The 18,279-nt window shown below is 54.3% G+C and overlaps 1 protein-coding gene across 2 annotated transcripts; it reads left to right on the forward strand.

The window, feature by feature from the left end:
• Positions 1-1,441: 1,441 nt before the first annotated feature.
• On the forward strand, positions 1,442-17,897 carry MYOCD (myocardin). Of its 2 annotated transcripts, XM_062506059.1 has the most exons (11): positions 1,442-1,517; positions 3,778-3,939; positions 7,678-7,853; positions 9,734-9,859; positions 10,241-10,243; positions 10,368-10,630; positions 10,966-11,119; positions 12,203-13,144; positions 15,570-15,683; positions 16,600-16,657; positions 17,309-17,897. In XM_062506059.1, exons 1-11 carry the CDS (start codon positions 1,502-1,504, stop codon positions 17,875-17,877), a joined length of 2,583 nt encoding a protein of 860 aa, XP_062362043.1. In that variant the 5' UTR covers positions 1,442-1,501; the 3' UTR covers positions 17,878-17,897. The 2 variants fall into 2 exon arrangements, with proteins under 2 accessions (XP_062362043.1, XP_062362044.1); XM_062506060.1 differs by lacking the exon at positions 10,241-10,243.
• The last annotated feature ends 382 nt before the right edge of the window (positions 17,898-18,279 follow it).

Genomic DNA, 18,279 nt, shown 5'->3' on the forward strand with positions numbered 1-18,279 from the left:
CTGCATGATATTCATGTTTATTCCTGTAACAGAAAACTGTCATTTCTCCATAGAAGGAATTTTGGTTGGTGTGATATGATTTGTTCTTGATAAATCCATCCTGGCTGTTGCTCACCTCATTGCTATGTTCAAAATTCATTTATATAGATTGTTTGATTACTTGGTCCAGTATCTTGCTGTCTGCTTTATAATTTCCTAGTTTCTTCTTCCCATCTCTTTTAAAGCTAGCAATTACTCTCCTTTGCCCAGTTTCCTGGAAAACCATAGATAGTTGCTATTACTCCAGCCTCATGTGTCTTAAAATTGTTTGGGAACATTTAACTCCTCTGAGTACCCTCCACCCTGTTCTCCAACTTGACAACTGGGGTTTCTTCTCTTTTGTTGCTGAAGGTTCTTGGCTGAGCCACCTGTTTGATAAAGAGCCATTTATCTTTCTAGTGAGGATGGTTTTTTAAAGGCATTAAGTCCTGTAGCCATCTCAGCAGTATGCACAATTATTTTTCCTGTTTATGGAACAGAGACAACACTTTCCATTGCCTGATCCTGGCTGCAGAAGTCCTTATAAGATCTTTTTCTCATGATCCTGTACATTTCCAATTTTGCTCCAGCTGCTTGTACTATTCTTTTATATTTCTCTTTAAGATTTTAACCTCTTTGAACTGTGTACAATTTTTGTACTACTTCTTCTTGAAGCTCAGCTTAGCTAAGAGCTTGTCTAAACGGAGCTCTAGCTTTTCTTCACCAGGGGATAAGCTTATATTTGTATTCTTGAGGTCATCTGCCCTCAAGGCTGACTTTCTTGGCTCTTATGGATGGTGTTCCTGTACCTCTGTGTGCCTCTCTGTTCCTAAAGCCAAGAGCGAGTTGGCACAAGGCTCCAGGACCGTGTCCATCACAAGCCCAGCTGCAGTGACTGCAAAGCAGATCTTCCCAACCCCATATCACAGCTTGGGTGAGGAACCACAGAGCACAGGGGCTGCAAGGCTGCAGGAAGGTTAAGCCTCGTGGCTGACCTGGCTAGAGAGCCTGAGTGGCTTCATAACTGGTTCTGCCTGATTGCTCACCTGGGAGTGCTGGGCTTCCCACAGAAGCCACTGCTACCAGGCCATTCTGCAGCATCTCTCAGAGGTGATGTGGTGTTCAGGCCCACCACTCGCAGGAAATGTCTCACCCTTCCTATGAGTTCTCATAACATTTCAGGCATCATAGTGGTGGCAAAGGGCACAGCAGTGGGTGCAGAGAACAGTCAGCAGCTACGTGCACATTGTTCTCTTTCTGAAGAACTTCTGCCCAAGTGTTTCAGTGATCAAAAGTATAATTTGGGAGCTCACTCAACACAGCTTGTAATAAAGCCAAAAGAGCCTTGGCATGGCACAGGGGCAGGTGCTCTCAGTACCTTATTGCTGCTCTAGCCAGGTAACTTTGCATTTGTGTTCTGCAGACTGAAGATTATCTCAAGCACAAGATCAGAAGCAGACCTGAGAGGTCAGACCTGGTGAATATGCACATTCTGCAAGGTAAGACTGCCTGAGCTTCTCCCACATACTCCTTGTGTCTCCTGCCTTGGGACTCGTGTTTCTCCTGCCCTTCTTGTGTTCATTCAGGAATCTCATTGCCATTACTTTGTTCCAGCTGCTCATGGGGGGCAGACTCAAACGGGACACGTCAAATGGAATTCTGTCCAGACCTGGTGTTCAGGAAACAGGACACGCTTTTATTCACTGACAGATGCAGTACCAAGGCCACCCAGTCTTTCTCCCATCTCTGGCAGGAAGCACTGTAAGATGCTGTAGGGAACAGTGGAGTACAGCTATGAGAGAGAACTCTGTTATTAGACACCAGTGTCAATGTCTGATCACGAAGAGTAAACCCAGGGAATTTGTTGTCCAGGGCACTAAAATTCCTATAGCAGCTCATTGTAACACCTTCCCAAAGCTGGACATATTTTGTGCTGCTATAATTCTGGATATTCTATGTGACAGCCTGTGCAGTCAATGACCCAAGCAGAGCTGTATGAAAAGCCTTGCTGTTATCAGTCCATGAGCCACAGCAGCTCTCTCCTCTCCCATCCTGGTGTTCCCTCTCAGACAGAGAGCTGGCAGGGCTGTATCCCATCACAGACAGCAGAACACCACAGTGTCCCTCGTTATCTCCAGAGATAACAAGATCCTTAGAGACAGAGAGGATGTGCAGCCTCCCTCCCTCCTTGAGTCCTGTCTCTTGCCTGGAAGAAGCAGATCACTCTCTGGCAGCTGTGAATTCTGCCCTCTGCTCTTAGCATGGATGCAATCCGTATTTCTTTTTCCCTCTGGCAGGCAGGAGGGCTGAGCCTGGGTCCCATGCTGGATCAGTGTTGCTGCCTTGCTTTTCCCTTGGGTTTCCATCCCTAAAATAAGCTAACACCATTGCTTGTTTAGGAGATGGAGAGTGTCTTTGTCTTAGGTTAAATAACAGAAGCAATGTGAACTGGAGATGAGGGAGCTGTTACCAGCCATGGAGGCAGCTTCAGTCCCTGGACATGGACAGGGACAGAGCCAGCGAGGAGAAAGAGACTGCAGAGAGCAGAGAATGCCTGGCTGTGCATTCAGCAAGATGCATGTGCTGCCCCACATCCCCCTTACCTACAGCCTCTGCTCACACCTCTGTCCATCCTGCTCTGCATTTCAGAGCTGTGTCTTGGCATATCCTTTTTGTGGATTTGACTTACAAATCCATTTTGTACACAACTGGACCTAGAGGTGATTGGAACTGGCCAGGTGACACAGTTTGCATCATCCAAGTGCTTTACAGACACCCCTTCTGTTACAGTTCACCTCAAGGAGCTCATTTGTATTCACTGGTCTGTATAATCTGAGGCCAGGAATGGCCCTAGACCAGCTCTCCTGACCTCCTGTAGAGAATTTCCATGGTATTAAGCCCTGTAGCTTGTATTCCCTACAGTATCTCTTCCAGAGAGTGTCCAGGCTTTGAAGATAGATCAACCTACATGTGGATGTTCTTACTTTAGACCCTCAAGGGCTTAGAAATGGTCTGGTTTAGAAATGGTCTGGACTCCCTCACTACTCACTCCTGGTCCAAGAGAGAAGCCAGATAGCTTTGTTCAGGAAACCTGTCTTAGTTGCTATTCTGTCATCCTTCAATAACTGGGGTCTTCTCAGCTGGCTTTGGTAGAGCTGTAGCTTCCAGATCTACCTGCTTTTGCTCTGCTCCTCCCCAGCTTGTTTTTCCCCTGAAAAACTGGAGCACTGAGCACTGGAGCACTGTAGTCATGGCACCTCCAAAAGTCCACAGCCCAAGACTCAGCATTTTTTATTTCAGTGTAAGCCATTTACTCCAGTTGTCAAGCACTGCCAGTGGTTCTATTCTCCAGCTGTTTCCCATCTGCACTAGCCCATAAGGTGCCAATGTGCTCCTGGCAGGCAGGAGCAGGAGACCCCTTTGGCCCTTGTAAGTGGTAGCTTGCTCATGAAGTTTCCATCACAGATCACTCCTAGGCCTTGCAGAGGATGGTCCGGCTGTAGGCTGGGTTTACAAGCCCAAGATGGTAGACAGAGGCTTTTGTTTGGGAATGGACAAGCTGGGCCTTAGGCTCAGAGAAGGACCCATGTCCCAAACCCCAGCAGCCCCACTCAGTCTAGCAGAGCAGGTCCTGCAGTGCTGAGCCACACTCAGGTACTGGCCACAGTCCCCAGAGGCTGTGCTGAAGGGCACCACGTTCTCACTGAGTGCTGTGCCCACAGGCACCCCTGGTCCTGATGCTTCTGTTTGGTCTTTTAGACTCGGCTGCAGAAGGGTCCATTCAGTCCACTCAAATGAAGCTGAAAAGAGCCCGACTGGCAGATGACCTCAATGAAAAGATTGCGCTCAGGCCGGGTCCTTTGGAGCTGGTGGAAAAGAATATTATTCCCGTGGACTCGGCTGTGAAAGAGGCCATAAAAGGTAGTGCCAGTGAACGTGTGTGTTGTGTGTGCACATGGAGTGGGGCAGGGGCTGCTGAATGCAGCACAGTGAATGCAGGAATTCACCGACCTGGATGTAAGAGCTGCATTTATTGCTTAAATGTCATTATTTTCACAGTAACCAGCCCAGCCCAGCACAGCCTGTGAGCACAGAGCTCTCAGAGCAGTGACACTGAAACATGCACCATGGCTCAGCTACATTCCCCCAGAAAGAACCTCCCTTCTTACACCCCCTTCCCTCCCCAACGCTTTGAGCACAGAAGTGATACTGTTGGAGAGAGGACACTCCTTCCTTCAGCATGGGAGAGAACCTGAGTACACAGGTGTTGGTTGTGAGACCAGCCCAGATTCTCCCACTTGTGCCCTGCCAAGCTCTCATCCCAGTAAATGGGGTAGAGTGGCCCCAGTTCAGTAAGGCTGTGGGTTCTCTTTTATTTTATTTTTTTTTAACCACTGGTGCTAGTGGTATGCAGGACCCAGCAGAGCAGGATGCTGCATCCCTAGAGTGTGGAGCATCCTAGGGGTGCTAAATTTCTGGAGAATAGGAGCAGGGGCCTGCACCCCCAAAGAGGGTACACTCTACCAACCAGAAGGCTAGGCTAGGTTTTCCTCTATCACCTCTTCCCACCAGAGGAGGGAGGAAGAATCATCCACAGTTACTTCCCCCACACTGCTGTAGGGAAACTGGTGTGGGAGCCAACACAGAGCAGAAAGGTGACTCAAATTTCACCAGGGCCCAGTGCCAGAACAGGGAGGTCCAAGAGCAGAGAAAGGAGCAGGAAAGCCCACAGCGTCCTGCAGTGACAGGACAGCAATCCTTATTTTTGAAGTCTGGGGCTGTCTCCACATGTCCAAACTGGCACTCAGGTCTCCAATGAGGCACTGAGAGCTGCTCTGCCCTTAGAAGCTGCTTGTTCTGTTGCTCACAGTTCCTCATTTCCACTGGCATAATCCCATTTAAAGGGTCTGTTCTGGAGCTCAGAGAAAGCTGGGGACAATGGCAGGGCTTTGGGACAGAAAGGGTCTTGGAGTGGCGGGAAAGATGCCAAAAATGAGAGTTGAAACAGGAAGCACTTTGATTTTCATTTCATCTCAGAAACCATCTTAAAAGATATTAAATATTCCAGGCTCAGACACTGCTCTGTCCTGTCCAACTATTCCTGCTCTTGGTTTGGGGGCTGTGAAATGCAGGCTGTGTATGCAGCTTCTCCAGCCTGGCCCTGGAGCTGCTCTGTTCCCAGCGTGTCGCAGCTCTCCTCTTTGAAGGTGAAATGTTCCAGGACTCTGCCTGAAGAGGAATTTTTAAGGAGAGTTCAAGTAAAATCTCCCAGGCTACTTACTAAAGGAGAGAACAGTGGGGGGGAAAAAAAGTTTCAAAAAATCCGCCCCCCTCCTTATAAACATTTGAGGCAGTGTGAGAATGACTTTATCCCCTGGTGCTGAGGTTTGGAGACTGGGCAAATGAGCTTGAATCTTGAATAGAGTGTCTCTCCAGCTGCCTTGTCAAGAGCTCATGGCAAACAGAGATTTACTGGACCAAACTGTTAAAAACAAAAAGTCTAGCTTAGAAATGATTTGTTCAGTTTTAAATTGCTCCCTTTCACAATGCTCTTTATCACATTGCTAGGGAAAAAATGTGTCCTTGTAAGCCAGGATGAAACACTCAGCACATTAGGGTCCAGCATGAAGTTGCTTGGTACCATAGGGTGCCATGAGAAGAAGGTGGTGCAGCCTCACCAGGAACAGCATCCCAGCCCTCAGGTTTCTGCAGAAGAAAGCCTCAAGTTGAAGGATCCTCAAGCTCATTTTTGGAGTCGGAGGCACCTTGTAGTACTTATAGTTTGGGGCAAAGGGCTGAACACAGAGCAGAGAAGAGTACTGACACTTCTGAACGTTAAGCCTTTTGTTTTTGCAATACCAGAAAGATGACAGGGTTTAAAATCATTTTACTTTAACCTTGGAATCTCAACTGTTTATACAGTGGAAAGTTCAGCTGACGTGTTCCTCTAATCACCTCCGGCAGGGTGAGCAGAAAGTGCCAGACCCCAACCGAAAGCCCAAACGTCCCAGTGACAGGAGGCCGCCAGTGTCCTGCATAGCTGAACAGTGATACAAGAAACTTTTTTTACCAGGTCCTTGTCATCACTTTGTCCAATGCGCTCAAGAGGACAATACCCAGTGCATTAGAAACAGCCTGGAGCAAACACCATCCTGCCTGAGATTACAGCAGGAACACGGGATCAAGAAACAATATGCTCAGGCCGAGCTGGGTGAGAGCAGGACAGATAAGGGAAGCATTCCCCATTGGCACAGCCCTGCAGTATCAAGCAGCAGGATGCAGCACATTGCTGTCATGTTCTGGGCTGTCACTGTGTCCTGAAGGTCCCTTGTGCTCCCAGCTTTGGCACCACTTCCCAGTACACACTTCCCTGCAAGCGCAGCAGGAGCAGTGCAGATCCAAAAGCCCCCCTTGCTTGGAGGCATTTTTTCCCAAGAGGGGATGTCCACGCTGGCCTGCAGGCATGGGAAGCAGCTCCCATGCAGCCCAGGTGGCCCACGCAATGCTGCAGCTCCTCAGGGACTTGTTTGGGTGCTGCCTCTGATGGAGAGGATGGTGAGGACACAGGCCCTCTTTCCAGGGACTTATGAAGGGAGCAAGTTGAACACATCTGATCTCATTTCCCCAGCCCATGTCTGGGCAGCAGCTCAGGCAGGGAGCCAGGGCTCTGTCCTCGCCCACCCTGGCACCAGCAGCTGCAGGGAGTGGAGATAACCCTTATCTCTCAGATAGGGGCAGGGGTCAGAGCAGGAGGTGCGTGTCATTGAGAAGGTGCACATTGCTAGACCAGCAGCAGGGACAGGTGGAAGCTTGTCCCCAGGCCCTTCCTATTTCCTCATTTGTCACCTCACTATCGGCGTGCCAAGCTGCCTGACAAATGCCAGACATGAGCACGAGGAGATTACGAGTGTGGCCACGCTGCTCCTTCCTCTACCCCAACCTGCAGCTCTCCTGAGGCTCACATGAGATCTTTTTTCTCAGCACTTTATTTATCATCAAACCTTGGGGTCAAACCTTTTCCCATCTGACTAGCAGATAACAGTGCGGGAGCTGAGGAGGCAGAGCAGCCTGGGGCTGTCAGGCAGGCAGTAGCAGTGGTTTGAAGCACGTCTGGTGGGTGAAACCTGTGGACAGAGAGAGGATGTGGGAGCCTCTGTGCACCTGCAGCCACATCCACTCTTGTTGGGTCTTGTGCTGTGAGCACATGGATCACTCTGAGCTCATTTCAACCTCAGTCCTTCTGCTGAGGACAGAGTCCCATGAGTGGTGTGGATGTTCAGTTGGGGTGCTCAGCTGAGGGAGGGCGACTCGTGCCCCTCTCCCATCCCAGCCCAGTGGAGGGGCAGAATGGCAGAGCCCCTCCTGCACCAGTCCCACCTGTCTGCACCAGCCCTGCTGTGCTGGCCGGCCGGGCTCCCCAGACCCCTCCTCTCTCCCTGTCCCAAGGAACATGAGCCACGGTCCTGGCTCCTCCGACCCCTCCTCTCTCCCTGTCCCAGGCTCCCCAGTCCACGGTTCTGCCCCAGCCGCGGGGCCGAGTCCCCGGGCACCCCGTGTGCCCCCACCCATGGCCGGGGAGGGGGCGGTGGGCGCGGCCGAGGCCCACACGAGGCTCATCCCGTCCCCGCAGGCTCTGACCTCGCCCCTCTGTCCCCGCAGGCACCCAGGGCGGCTTTCCCCGGCAGACCGACGCCTTCGCCTTCGAGGAGGACAGCAGCAATGACGGGCTGTCCCCGGAGCGGCCCCGCAGCCGCTGCTCCCCGGGCCCCGCCGAGCCGTCCCCCGGCTCCAAGGCCCCGGAGCCGCCCCCCTCCGCCCCAGCCGGGGCTCCACAGGTAGGGTGAGCCGTCCTGGAGCCGGGGGAGATCCGGGGGGACAGGGGAGACTCGTGGGGCGGGGATGGCACAGGGAGGGAGCACACGAAGGACACGCGGGGTCCCGGGCCCAGGGCAGTGATTCCTCCTCTGTACCAGCGCTGGTGAGGCCACACCTGGAGTGCCGTGTCCTGTTCTGGGCCCCTCGGTTTAGGAGCGATGTGGAGATGCTGCAGGGTGCCCAGAGAAGGGGGTGAGGGGTCTGGAACACAATTCCTGTGAGGAGAGGCTGAGGGAGCTGGGGATGTTTATCCTGGAGAAGAGGAGGCTCAGGGCAGACCTCATCACTCCACAACTCCCTGACAGGAGGGAGCAGCCAGGGTGGGGTCGGGCTCTGCTCCCAGGGAACAGCGACAGGACAGGAGGACACAGCCTTGAGCTGAACCGGGGGGGTTCAGCTTGGACATCAGGAAGAAATTGTTCACAGAAAGGAACATTGGAATGGGCTGCCCAGGGAGCTGGGGGAGTCACCATCCCTGGAGGTGTTTGACAAAGCCTGGATGTGGCACTCGGGGCCATGCTTTAGTTGACAGGGTGGTGTTGGGCCACAGGCTGGACTCGATGATCTCAAAAGTTGTCTCCAGCTGGGTTAATTCTGGGATTCTGTGGGATTCTGTGATTCTGTGTTTCTCTGATATTCTCTGTTATTCTGTGATTCTCTGTTATTTTCTGTTACTCTCTGTGATTCTGTCATTCTGTTATTCTGTTGTTATTCTGTTATTCTCTGTTACTCTCTGTTATTCTCTGTTATTATATGTTACTCTCCGTTACTCTCTGTTACTCTCAGTTACTCTCTGTGATTCTGTTACTCTCTGTTACTCTCCGTTACTCTCTGTGATTCTGTTACTCTCTGTTACTCTCCATTACTCTCTGTCATTCTGTTATTCTCCCTTACTCTCTGTGATTCTGTTACTCTCTGTTACTCTCCGTTACTATCTGTTACTCTCTGTCATTCTGTTACTCTCCATTACGCTCTGTGATTCTGTTACTCTCGGTTACTCTCGGTTACTCTCCGTTACTCTCTGTTACTCTCCGTTACTCTCTGTGATTCTGTTACTCTCTGTTACTCTCCGTTACTCTCTGTCATTCTGTTATTCTCCCTTACGCTCTGTGATTCTGTTACTCTCGGTTACTCTCCGTTACTCTCTGTTACTCTCTGTGACCAGCAGGGTGACCGCGCGGCGCGGTGCGGTGCCAGCGCGCCCACTGCTGGCCGGCGCGGGCACTGCAGCCCCAGGGAGTGCTGGGGGTGGAGCGAGAGACTGGGGGGACTGGGGGGGAATTGGGGAAACCGGGGGAGGGGGGGGGAAGCAGGGGAAACAGGGGAACTGGGGGGAAATTAGGGAAATGTGGAGGCTGGGGAAACAGTAGGACTGGGCTGAACTGGGGGAATGTGGAGGCTGGGGGAACGGTGGGCTGGGGGATATAGAACTGGAGTGGACTGAGGCAGACTGGAGGGGCTGGGATGGAGGGGGGAAAGGGGAGGAACTGGGGCAGACTGGGGTGGGGGAGGACCAAAGGGGCTGTGACCATCCACGGGTGAGCTGGGAAGACTGGGCTCGTCTGGGGGACACTGAGGGGCCAGCAGTGAGCAAAGATACAGGGCCCAGGTGAAACTGGGAGGGCTGGAAAACCAAGGAGGACTGTGGAGGCAGAGGACTAGGAAAGGACTGGGATAGCCTGAGCGTGTGGCTGGGACAGACATGAGGGGACTGGAGTGCACTGATGCACGTGGGGATTGGGAACAACACGGGTTGAGGAAATGGGGTTCCAGGAGCCCCTGTCCAGGCTGGACAGCTCCTGGGTCCGGCCCCACAGCCCCTCTCACCTCTCCCTTGCAGGATCGTCCCCCCAGTGCCGATGGCCACACTCCAGACACTGCCCCGGGGCAGGGCAGCCAGTGTGACAGCCCCAAGCAGCCAGCAGGGCAGGAGAGCCCGACGCTGCCGGTGCCCTCTGCCGTGAAGGTAACGCCAGTGCCTCTAGGCTGCCTAGGAGAGAAACCAGCCCAGGCCATCCAAGCCAGAAGTGCCCACGTGTTGCGCCCCAAATGTGTGGGAGCTCTGGGTGTCTGCTCTTAAAGGCTTTGAATAACTCAGGCAGGCAACCTCATGTCAAAAACTAATTTAATTCATTGTGTAATTATACAAAATACAGCAATACACCTTGCTAGAGGCAATTGCTTGAGTCCTGCACTGAAAACATCCTCTGGGGCTGGGAGCAGGACGAGATACAAGGCAATATTGCAATACCTTCCAGGCAGGGAGGGTCATTCTCCATCTCATGTGCTCTCCAGCATGGCTGAGATGGGATGCAGTGCCAAGGGAGTCCCCCACATCCAGGCTCAGCAGGTCTTGGAGTTGGAGTGTCAAAATGCCAGCAGGAGCTGCCTTTGTTCTGTCCCAGGCCTCTGAGGTCCCATGGGATGACAGGAGCTCTTCTCACACCTAATTCCTTTCCTTCTTGGCCCAACAGTCCAGATCATCCAGTGATAGCAAGAACCGTCACAAAAAGCCCAAAGATACCAAACCCAAAGTAAAGAAGCTCAAGTACCACCAGTACATCCCTCCAGACCAGAAAGCAGAGAAGTCCCCTCCACCCATGGATTCTGCATATGCCAGATTGCTCCAGCAGCAGCAACTCTTCCTGCAGCTCCAGATCCTCAGCCAGCAGCAGCAGCAGCAACAGCAGCAGCAGCAGCACTTCAACTACCCTGGGATGCACCAAGGACAGCTGAAGTGAGTGGTACTGTGCCAGCAGCAGGACTTAGTCCTGTCTCTCTCCACACCTTCCCCTCTGTGTGCGAGAGTAGGGGGATAGAGGCACGCTGCTGAAACAAAAAGAGTGGCAACAGCACAGACTCCTTCTAAACTATTCTGGCTTTGCATAATGGCTGGGGCACCTGTGACCTGCTGGTGGGACACCAGCAATCTACAGCCCAGCCTGGTTTTCCTTGGCCATCCTGAAGTCTCATATAGGAGACAGCAGACCTAAGGGAGCTGAGGGGTGGGATGCTGGGCACAAAGACCCTGGGGGAACAGACAAGTTACCCAAATCTCCTTTGTTATTTCAGGCAATCAAATGAGCAAATGGTCAAAAGTTCAAATTCTTCATCAACTTCTGGCAACAACACCCCTCTTTCTCCAGTGAAAACCACCTTTTCAGGCCAGACTTGTGTCTCATCTATCAAGCCAGGCCCTCTGCCGTCCAACCTGGATGATCTCAAAGTGAGTGCAAACTTTGTAACTACAGGAGCAGAATGTCAGGGCCTGAGTGTGCTGTGCTGCCTCTGAGCATATTATGGGAGTATCATAGGCTGGGAGGGGCCATGTTTCAGATCAGCACACCTCAACCCCCGTGCTCTGAGCCACCCAGGAGTACAGCACAGCACTGTGGGGCAGAGCTTGGTCACTGGGGATGTTTTGAACATGAGGGCTTGCTGATCTGCAGGTGGTGAGGGGTGCACTGCTGTAGCCTGTGTATCAGCAAACCAAAGGTGTAGCCTGGGGAGGCTGCAGGTCAGGCTAAAGGATGATCTGAGCTGCTGCTCCTGCAGCTCCTGGCTCCATCCCTATGTGGTTTTATGGTGAATGTTGTGGATGCTCAGACAGACCAGCCAGAGGCCAGTAGGGCGTCGTGCCCTGCCCCTTAGTGACTCAGCTCCTCAGCCAGGCCAGCTCAGCTCTCTGCATGAGCAGGTACCTCCTGCTACATGCACTGTTTTGAGCACCTATCATGTAGGCAAGAAAGGGCATGGGGAGAGTTCCCCATATCAGCTGTTCTTTCATACTTTGCTAGTGGACCCTCAGTCATGGGGAAGACCAAATCCTTCTAGGAGCAGAGACCTGGGGGCAGCCCAGAAGTAGAAACAGCATGAGTTTGCCCTAGTTCAGGTGACTGAATCATATGCCTGAGCACAGAATATGTGGCTCCAAGATGTCACAGTTTCTGAGCCATCAGCTGCCTCCTGGTCTGTGTTAGACTCCTCTGCTCATGGAGAAATCTATTGTAGGAAGGGATTCTTGAGCTGCTTCCGAGGACTTCTGCTGGTTCATGGAGAGGAGTCACAGCTCTTGGAGGAAGGAGGAAGGTTTTCCTGTTAGGAAAGGTTGAGATTCTGCAGGATGTGCAGTGGTCAGGCCTGTGCATGATGACTCTAGTGACTGCAGGTGAGACAGGGAGCACCTGGGAGGTCAGAGCTTTAGAGCTGGAAGCTGTGAGCCTGTGATCTGAGACTCCTTGTCAGAAGCACTGAGTTTCTAAAGGGCTTATGTGCCCCTGAGACTGATCATGAGTGACTTTGCTTTTAGGTGTCAGAGCTGAGGCAGCAGCTCCGAATACGAGGCCTGCCTGTGTCGGGTACCAAAACAGCGCTGATGGAGCGGCTGCGGCCCTTCCAGGAGTGCAGCAGCAGCACGGTGCCAAACTTCAGTGAGATCACCACCGTCACCTTCCCAGTCACTCCAACAAGCACCCTGTCCAGTTACCAGTCACAGTCCTCCACCAGCATGTTATCAAATGGCTTCTACCACTTTGGCAGCACCAGCTCTACCCCACCCATCTCGCCTGCCTCCTCTGACCTCTCTGTGAGTGGCTCTTTGCCCGACACCTTCAACGACGGGCCCATGTCCTCTCCACAGTTCGGTCTCCAGCCATCGCCGGTTCACGGCAGTGCTGAGGAAAGCCTTATGAGCAGCATGAATGGAGGGAGCATCCAGCTGGAACTGGAAGGAATAGACACAGAAAAAGACAAGATGCTGGTAGAGAAGCAGAAGGTCATCAATGAACTGACGTGGAAGCTGCAGCAGGAACAGAGGCAGGTGGAAGAGCTGCGGATGCAGCTCCAGAAGCGAAAGAGAAGCAATGGCCTTGAGGAGAAGCAGCAGCCTGCTCAGCATTTCTTTGGTGTTCCCATCAAACAAGAAAACACCGTGTCCAGCTGTCCATTTGCATCCAAACAAATGGCCCTGAAAGGCCAGGCCGGCAGCTCGGATAAGCTGAGTAACTGTGGGGTACCGCAGGTGCCCCACATTGTAAATAGCCACTGCTTGGAGCCCACGGGGCAGAGCACCATCACCTCCTCGACATTCCTGAGCCCGCAGTGCTCGCCCCAGCACTCTCCCCTGGGGGCTGCAAAGAGCCCCCAGCACATCAGCCTGCCACCGTCCCCCAACAGCCACTACCTGCTCCCGGTGTCCCCCGAGGGCCGCAGCGGGTCCCCGCCGGGCAGCAGCTGCCTCCGCACAGCGCCGGTGAGTGCCCGCCCACACCCCCACGGGTCACACCCACACGGGAGAGGCCTTTCGGGCTGCTGGCGGCAGCTGGGGCTGCCTGCAAGGGCAGAGAGTATCGCGGATGGACAACGGGTTGGAAGCTGATAGCGCTGCACGGTCCTTTGCAGGGTTTCTTCTGGGGAGCCCTACCACCGCAGTCAGTTGCCCTGGAGGGGCCACAGCACAGCTCTCATGCCCCATGGAGCCCTGGCACAGCTCCTGCTGCAGCTCCACTCTTCCCCAGGGGACCCCAGCACAACTCTCTTTGCTCCTAGGTGAGCGCTGGCAAAGATGCCCATGTCCTGGGAGAGTCCTGGCAGAGCATCCTCTGTCCTGTGGAGCCCTGGCACAGTTTCCTCTGTCCTGTGGAGCCTTGGCACAGTTCTCTCTGCCCTGGGGAGCCCTGGCAATGCTCTCTTTGCCCCTGGAGGAGTCCTGGCAAGCTCCCTGTTCCCTGGGGGAGCACTGGCACAGCTTCATCTACCCTAAAAGAGTCCAAACCCAGCTGCCTTTCCCCTCAGGGGGAATCCTGGCATAGCTTGCTCTGTCCTTGGGGGAGTCCTGGCACAGCTGCCCATGCCCCATGGAGCCCTGGCACAGCTCTGTACACAGCAGAGAGGCACCAGCATGGATCCCTCAGCTCCTGGGAGAACCCTGGCACAGTTCCTACACCCCTGGGAGACCCCACTGCAGGGCTGCAGGGCTTTCCAGCATCTTGCCAAGCTATTGTGGCTCCCAGCAGTGCATGAAGGATTTTCATCACTGGGTTAGAGGAGAGCAGTTGCCCTGGGGAAGCCTTTTCTCAGCAAACTGGAGCAGGGCTGGCAGTTGAGGTCTGCAGTCAGAGAGAGCTTGTGCCTCCCCATCCGGCCATCCGGCCACCAGCCCAGCAGAGAGTTGTCCTCAGCAGCCACCTCTCATGGCTGCTTGGGGAGGAGGACAAGCTGCCAGCACAAAACAGCACAGGGTTCTGCTGATCACAACCCCAGTTCATCCAGTGCCCTCCCAGGGCTCCCCAGGCAGCAGCACCTTTCAGTGGCCTGTGCCATGCACAGGAGTGTAAGATATGCACAAAGGTGTATAGCAGGGGCAGGCTGGGTGTGCAAGACAGTCCACACCAGAGCAGGGCCTCTCCCAGCCCACTGAGCAGGGACTGGGGTGCAGCCCTGCACAGTGGCACAAAGTGGGGCTCAGGGCTGTGTCCAGAGGATAGCGAGGTAGGTGCCATGGGCAGTTGGCAAATAGCATGGCCAGTGAGATGGGAAAGGGTAGCAGTTTAGGGTGAGGAGGGGCAGAGATAGAGCTGCCAGTGGAATGGGGTTGGGGTGAGGCAGGTACTGGGGCTGTGGAGGTGAACTGAGCACTGCAGCAGAGATGTGGGGCCAGTGGGACATAGTGCTGTGAGATGATACCCAAGAGAGGCAGCAGGGCTGCTTTGGGCAGTGGTCAGTGAGGCTCAGGAGGGAGAAGTGGCACCACTGGGGCATCTCCAGCTGATCCCTCACTGCCCAAGGGCAGGGGGTGCACAGAGGGGATGGTCCTGTTGTGTCCTGCAGCTCATCCCAACTCCAACAGCTCCCATCCTGGACATTCCTCTGCTGCCTGCAAGGGACTCCCAGGAGTGAGGGTCCTTCTTTAGCAAGAACTCTTCCTTTATGCCCAGTGCTGCAGTGCTGTTTCCCATGACCCAAGGGTAGTGTTCCTTCCAACTACCCTTCACAGAAAGGTGGCCAGGATGTGCATGGCCAGGCAGAGTGACCTCACTGCTGCCCTGAATCCACTCTTGGATCCAACCCACCTGGAGAGACAATCCCCTGGTGCTGGTTTTTGTGGGACAAGCACATGGCCAGGCAGTGAGGAAGGACACGCAAGGGCCCAGAGGTGATGGGGACAGCAGCTGACAGGCACTGTGCTTCAAATGCCATCCACCCTGGAAGGGGAACCTGGCAACAAGTTGGCAAAGATATGCAGGTGTTTGGCACAGGCAGAGACTTCCCTCTTTTGAGTGACCTTCCCTGCCTGAGCTCTGTGAGATTCCCCCAGTCAGGTGGTGATGGGGGTGGCTGGGGAAGTGCCTCATTACTGGCCAAACACAGCTGACCACCAGCAGCATCTCTGTCTTCCCTTTGTCCTGCATGTCCACAGCTGGCTGAGCACCAGGCTGTCCTGTGACACTGTATCTGTGCCCTGGCAGTGGCGAGAGGCCAGCCTGGCCCTGGGTCTCAGAGCTAGGTCAGGGAGCTGGTTTACTGCCTCTGTCCTGCTCAAAGACAGGCATTTTGTCCGAGTTCATCTGACCCACAAAATTGTCATTTTCCCTGGCATCACAGCAACCTCAGCAGGGAGGATGGAGCTGGGCCTCCTGCTGTACGTTGACTCCATTTCCCTGTATTTCCCCATGCAGATGGCTGCGCAGTCAGGCCAAAAGTTTTCTATTTCATCCCCAAGTTTTTGTAAGTCATACCCAGCCCTGTCAGAGGTAAAGCAGCCTCCACCCTATGAGGATGCAGTGAAGCAGGTAACTGCATGGTTTTTCTTTTCTGCAGGGCTAGAGCTGCCCATGATGTCTGTTTGCAGTCAGTGGGACTCAGCTGCAGGAGTTCCAACCCGTGCTGAGGTCTCTGGGTAGGACAGGCCTGTTTCCATGAGGAACGGGCTTTTTTGAAGGGTCAGTTGCTGACTAGCTGCCACAAAAGAGTCGGACACGCTGCTGGGCAGGATAGTGTCCCCTGTGCACCCAGGAGTGCTGACAACCCCCAAGTCCCCTGGGGTGCCAGTGTGCTCTCTTTGAGTGCTCAGTGCTGTGTGAGAGACAGACCCTTGAGCATTCCCAGGTCACCAGGAAACCTCACCCTGCTCCGTGCCATCTGCCCCCCAGAGCCATACCCTGGAGTGCTGCTCCTGCAGGGAGGACTGGGCACAGCCCAGGAACACCTTCCTTCCCATCAGAGTCTGGGAGCAGCCTCCATGCTGGGTCTGGTGGTGCCTTTAGGAAAGTGGAGCAATGCTGTTGGCAGGGTGAAAATGGGCTTATGACAGTGTGCAGGTCTTCCAGGTTCTCATCTGGGAGAGGAGGGAGTACTGGGCAGTGCAGGGAGCAGGGAGGGCAGGCAGGCACATGCCAGTGTGAGGTGCTGGTGCCAAAACGTTGGTGTGTCCTGGGATAGGGCAGGCTGTGGTGGCCACTGAGCAGAGGGTTGGCAGCAGAGAAGGGTGCTTTGCTCCCTGGATCCACCGTGACTGTGCCACGTCCCTGCAGTGCCCTGAACACTGCTGCCAGCCCTGTGTTGGTATGGCTTCTCTTCTGTGTGGGAGGAAGCCATTTGTGGGGTCTAGAGCCATCCTTTTTGGGGTCTAGAGCCATCCACCTGGCTTGTGGCTGGAGGGACTGTCCTCCTAATGCCCTCTACTCTCCTCTTTGTCGTTTGCTGCAGCAGATGACACGAAGTCAGCAGATGGACGAGCTCCTGGACGTGCTGATTGAGAGTGGAGGTATGCTCTGCTTCCCTCTTCCCCTCTGGGGCTTCCCCTGCAGGCCAGCATCGGTCCATGGGGCTCATTGCATTCTGTGCACCCCAGCAGAGCTGCCTGAGTCAAGTACAGCTTTCCCCTGCTCTCCCTGTGCCAGCAGCCACTGAGATTGAGCCCAAAAGCATATTGGCCCTCCCAGAAGCTGTTCCTGCATGTGCCGACCCCACGGGGTGGTCTGGGCTCGGCTGTCACTGTGCAGAGAAAAGGGACAGGAAGGCAGGGGCCCTGTGCACAGTACTGCCAGTCCCGTCCCCACACAGCCCCCAGTATCCCCCCCATTCCCAGGGCTGCCAGTGCCATCTCCCACACAGAGCCCTTCTGGTGCCCTCTCCTGTGCAAAGTGCTGCCTGTGCCCTTCCCCAGCCCCTTGGGGACAGCTGCCAGTGCTTGTGCCCTAGGGACTGCGTCCAAACCAGGGGGATCAAGGTCAGAAAACAAGAATGTGCGAGGCTTCCCGCAGGGAGGGTGGGCAAGCAGTGCCAGTGGGATTGAGTGGGCAGCAAGTCTCCATATGGATGCCCAAGAGTCAGCTGGAGAGCTGTGGTGGTGCCCCTGTGCCCAGCGGTGGTGGGCACTGCCAGAGCACCTCAAATCCCTCTCATTTGTTGACAGAAATTCCTGCCAATGCCAAGGAAGATCGGTCCTGCCTCCAGAAAGTACCTCAGATCATGGTGTCTACAGGGAGCTCGGGTGCCTCTGTCGCCAAGGGCTCCGCCCCATTCGAGCCGGTGTCCTCGGCGCCGCTGCCGTTCGAGCACTGCCCGGGCAGCAGCGACGCGCACCTGGAGGTGCTGCTCAATGCCCACAGCCCCCTGGGCAGGGTCAGCGAGATGGCCCTGCTGAAGATGGGGGGAGAGGAGCCCCACTTCGAAGGGATGATGGAAGGGTTCTCCGGCAAAGCCGCGGATGAACTGCTCAACTCCCAGGAGATTTTACAGACTCCCCTGTCGCCCATGGAAACCCAGCTGTCCCCTTCCCCTGCCGAAGGCTCCGGTTTACAAATGAGTTTCACTGAGTCTCCGTGGGAAACGATGGAGTGGCTGGACCTCACCCCCCCCAGCTCGGCCACCGGCTTCAGCTCGCTCACCCCCGCGGGACCCAGCATCTTCAACATCGATTTCCTGGATGTTGCCGACCTCAACCTGAACACCAGCATGGACCTGCACCTGCAGCAGTGGTGAAGGGATGTGCTGTGAGCCTGCAGCAGGCAGCACAGTGTTCCTGTCATGCCAGGGAACATGCAGGGCTAACATGCCTCATCCAGGGGAAACTGGAGTCATTTTCCCAGCATATGAACTTATTTGAATTTCCAGTCACTGAAAATTGACAACACAGCTCTGGTACTTTGGTTTTCCTCCATTGACACAACCCTACAGAGGACACCAGTGCCTGAAAAAACACTTCCTTTGATTGACAAGAACTTCCATTTTTTTCTTTAATCTTTGCCCCTCCCCCTTAGTTTTACCAGTCTCTCATGAGAACTGGAGCAGCTCATGACAAGACTGTGTGGTGAGGTGACCTCACCTGGGTGGCAACAGGAAATCATGGAGAGGGAAGCTCTCTCCTCTCCTCTCCTCTCCTCT

The sequence above is a fragment of the Cinclus cinclus genome, chromosome 20 (genome assembly GCF_963662255.1).
Source record: "Cinclus cinclus chromosome 20, bCinCin1.1, whole genome shotgun sequence".
In the NCBI taxonomy this organism is placed as follows: domain Eukaryota; kingdom Metazoa; phylum Chordata; class Aves; order Passeriformes; family Cinclidae; genus Cinclus; species Cinclus cinclus.

Coding starts and splice junctions, on each gene's coding strand:
- MYOCD (XM_062506059.1), top strand. Junction 10,631..10,965: donor ATGCACCAAGGACAGCTGAA/GTGAGTGGTACT, acceptor TTGTTATTTCAG/GCAATCAAATGAGCAAATGG. Junction 11,120..12,202: donor CCAACCTGGATGATCTCAAA/GTGAGTGCAAAC, acceptor CTTTGCTTTTAG/GTGTCAGAGCTGAGGCAGCA.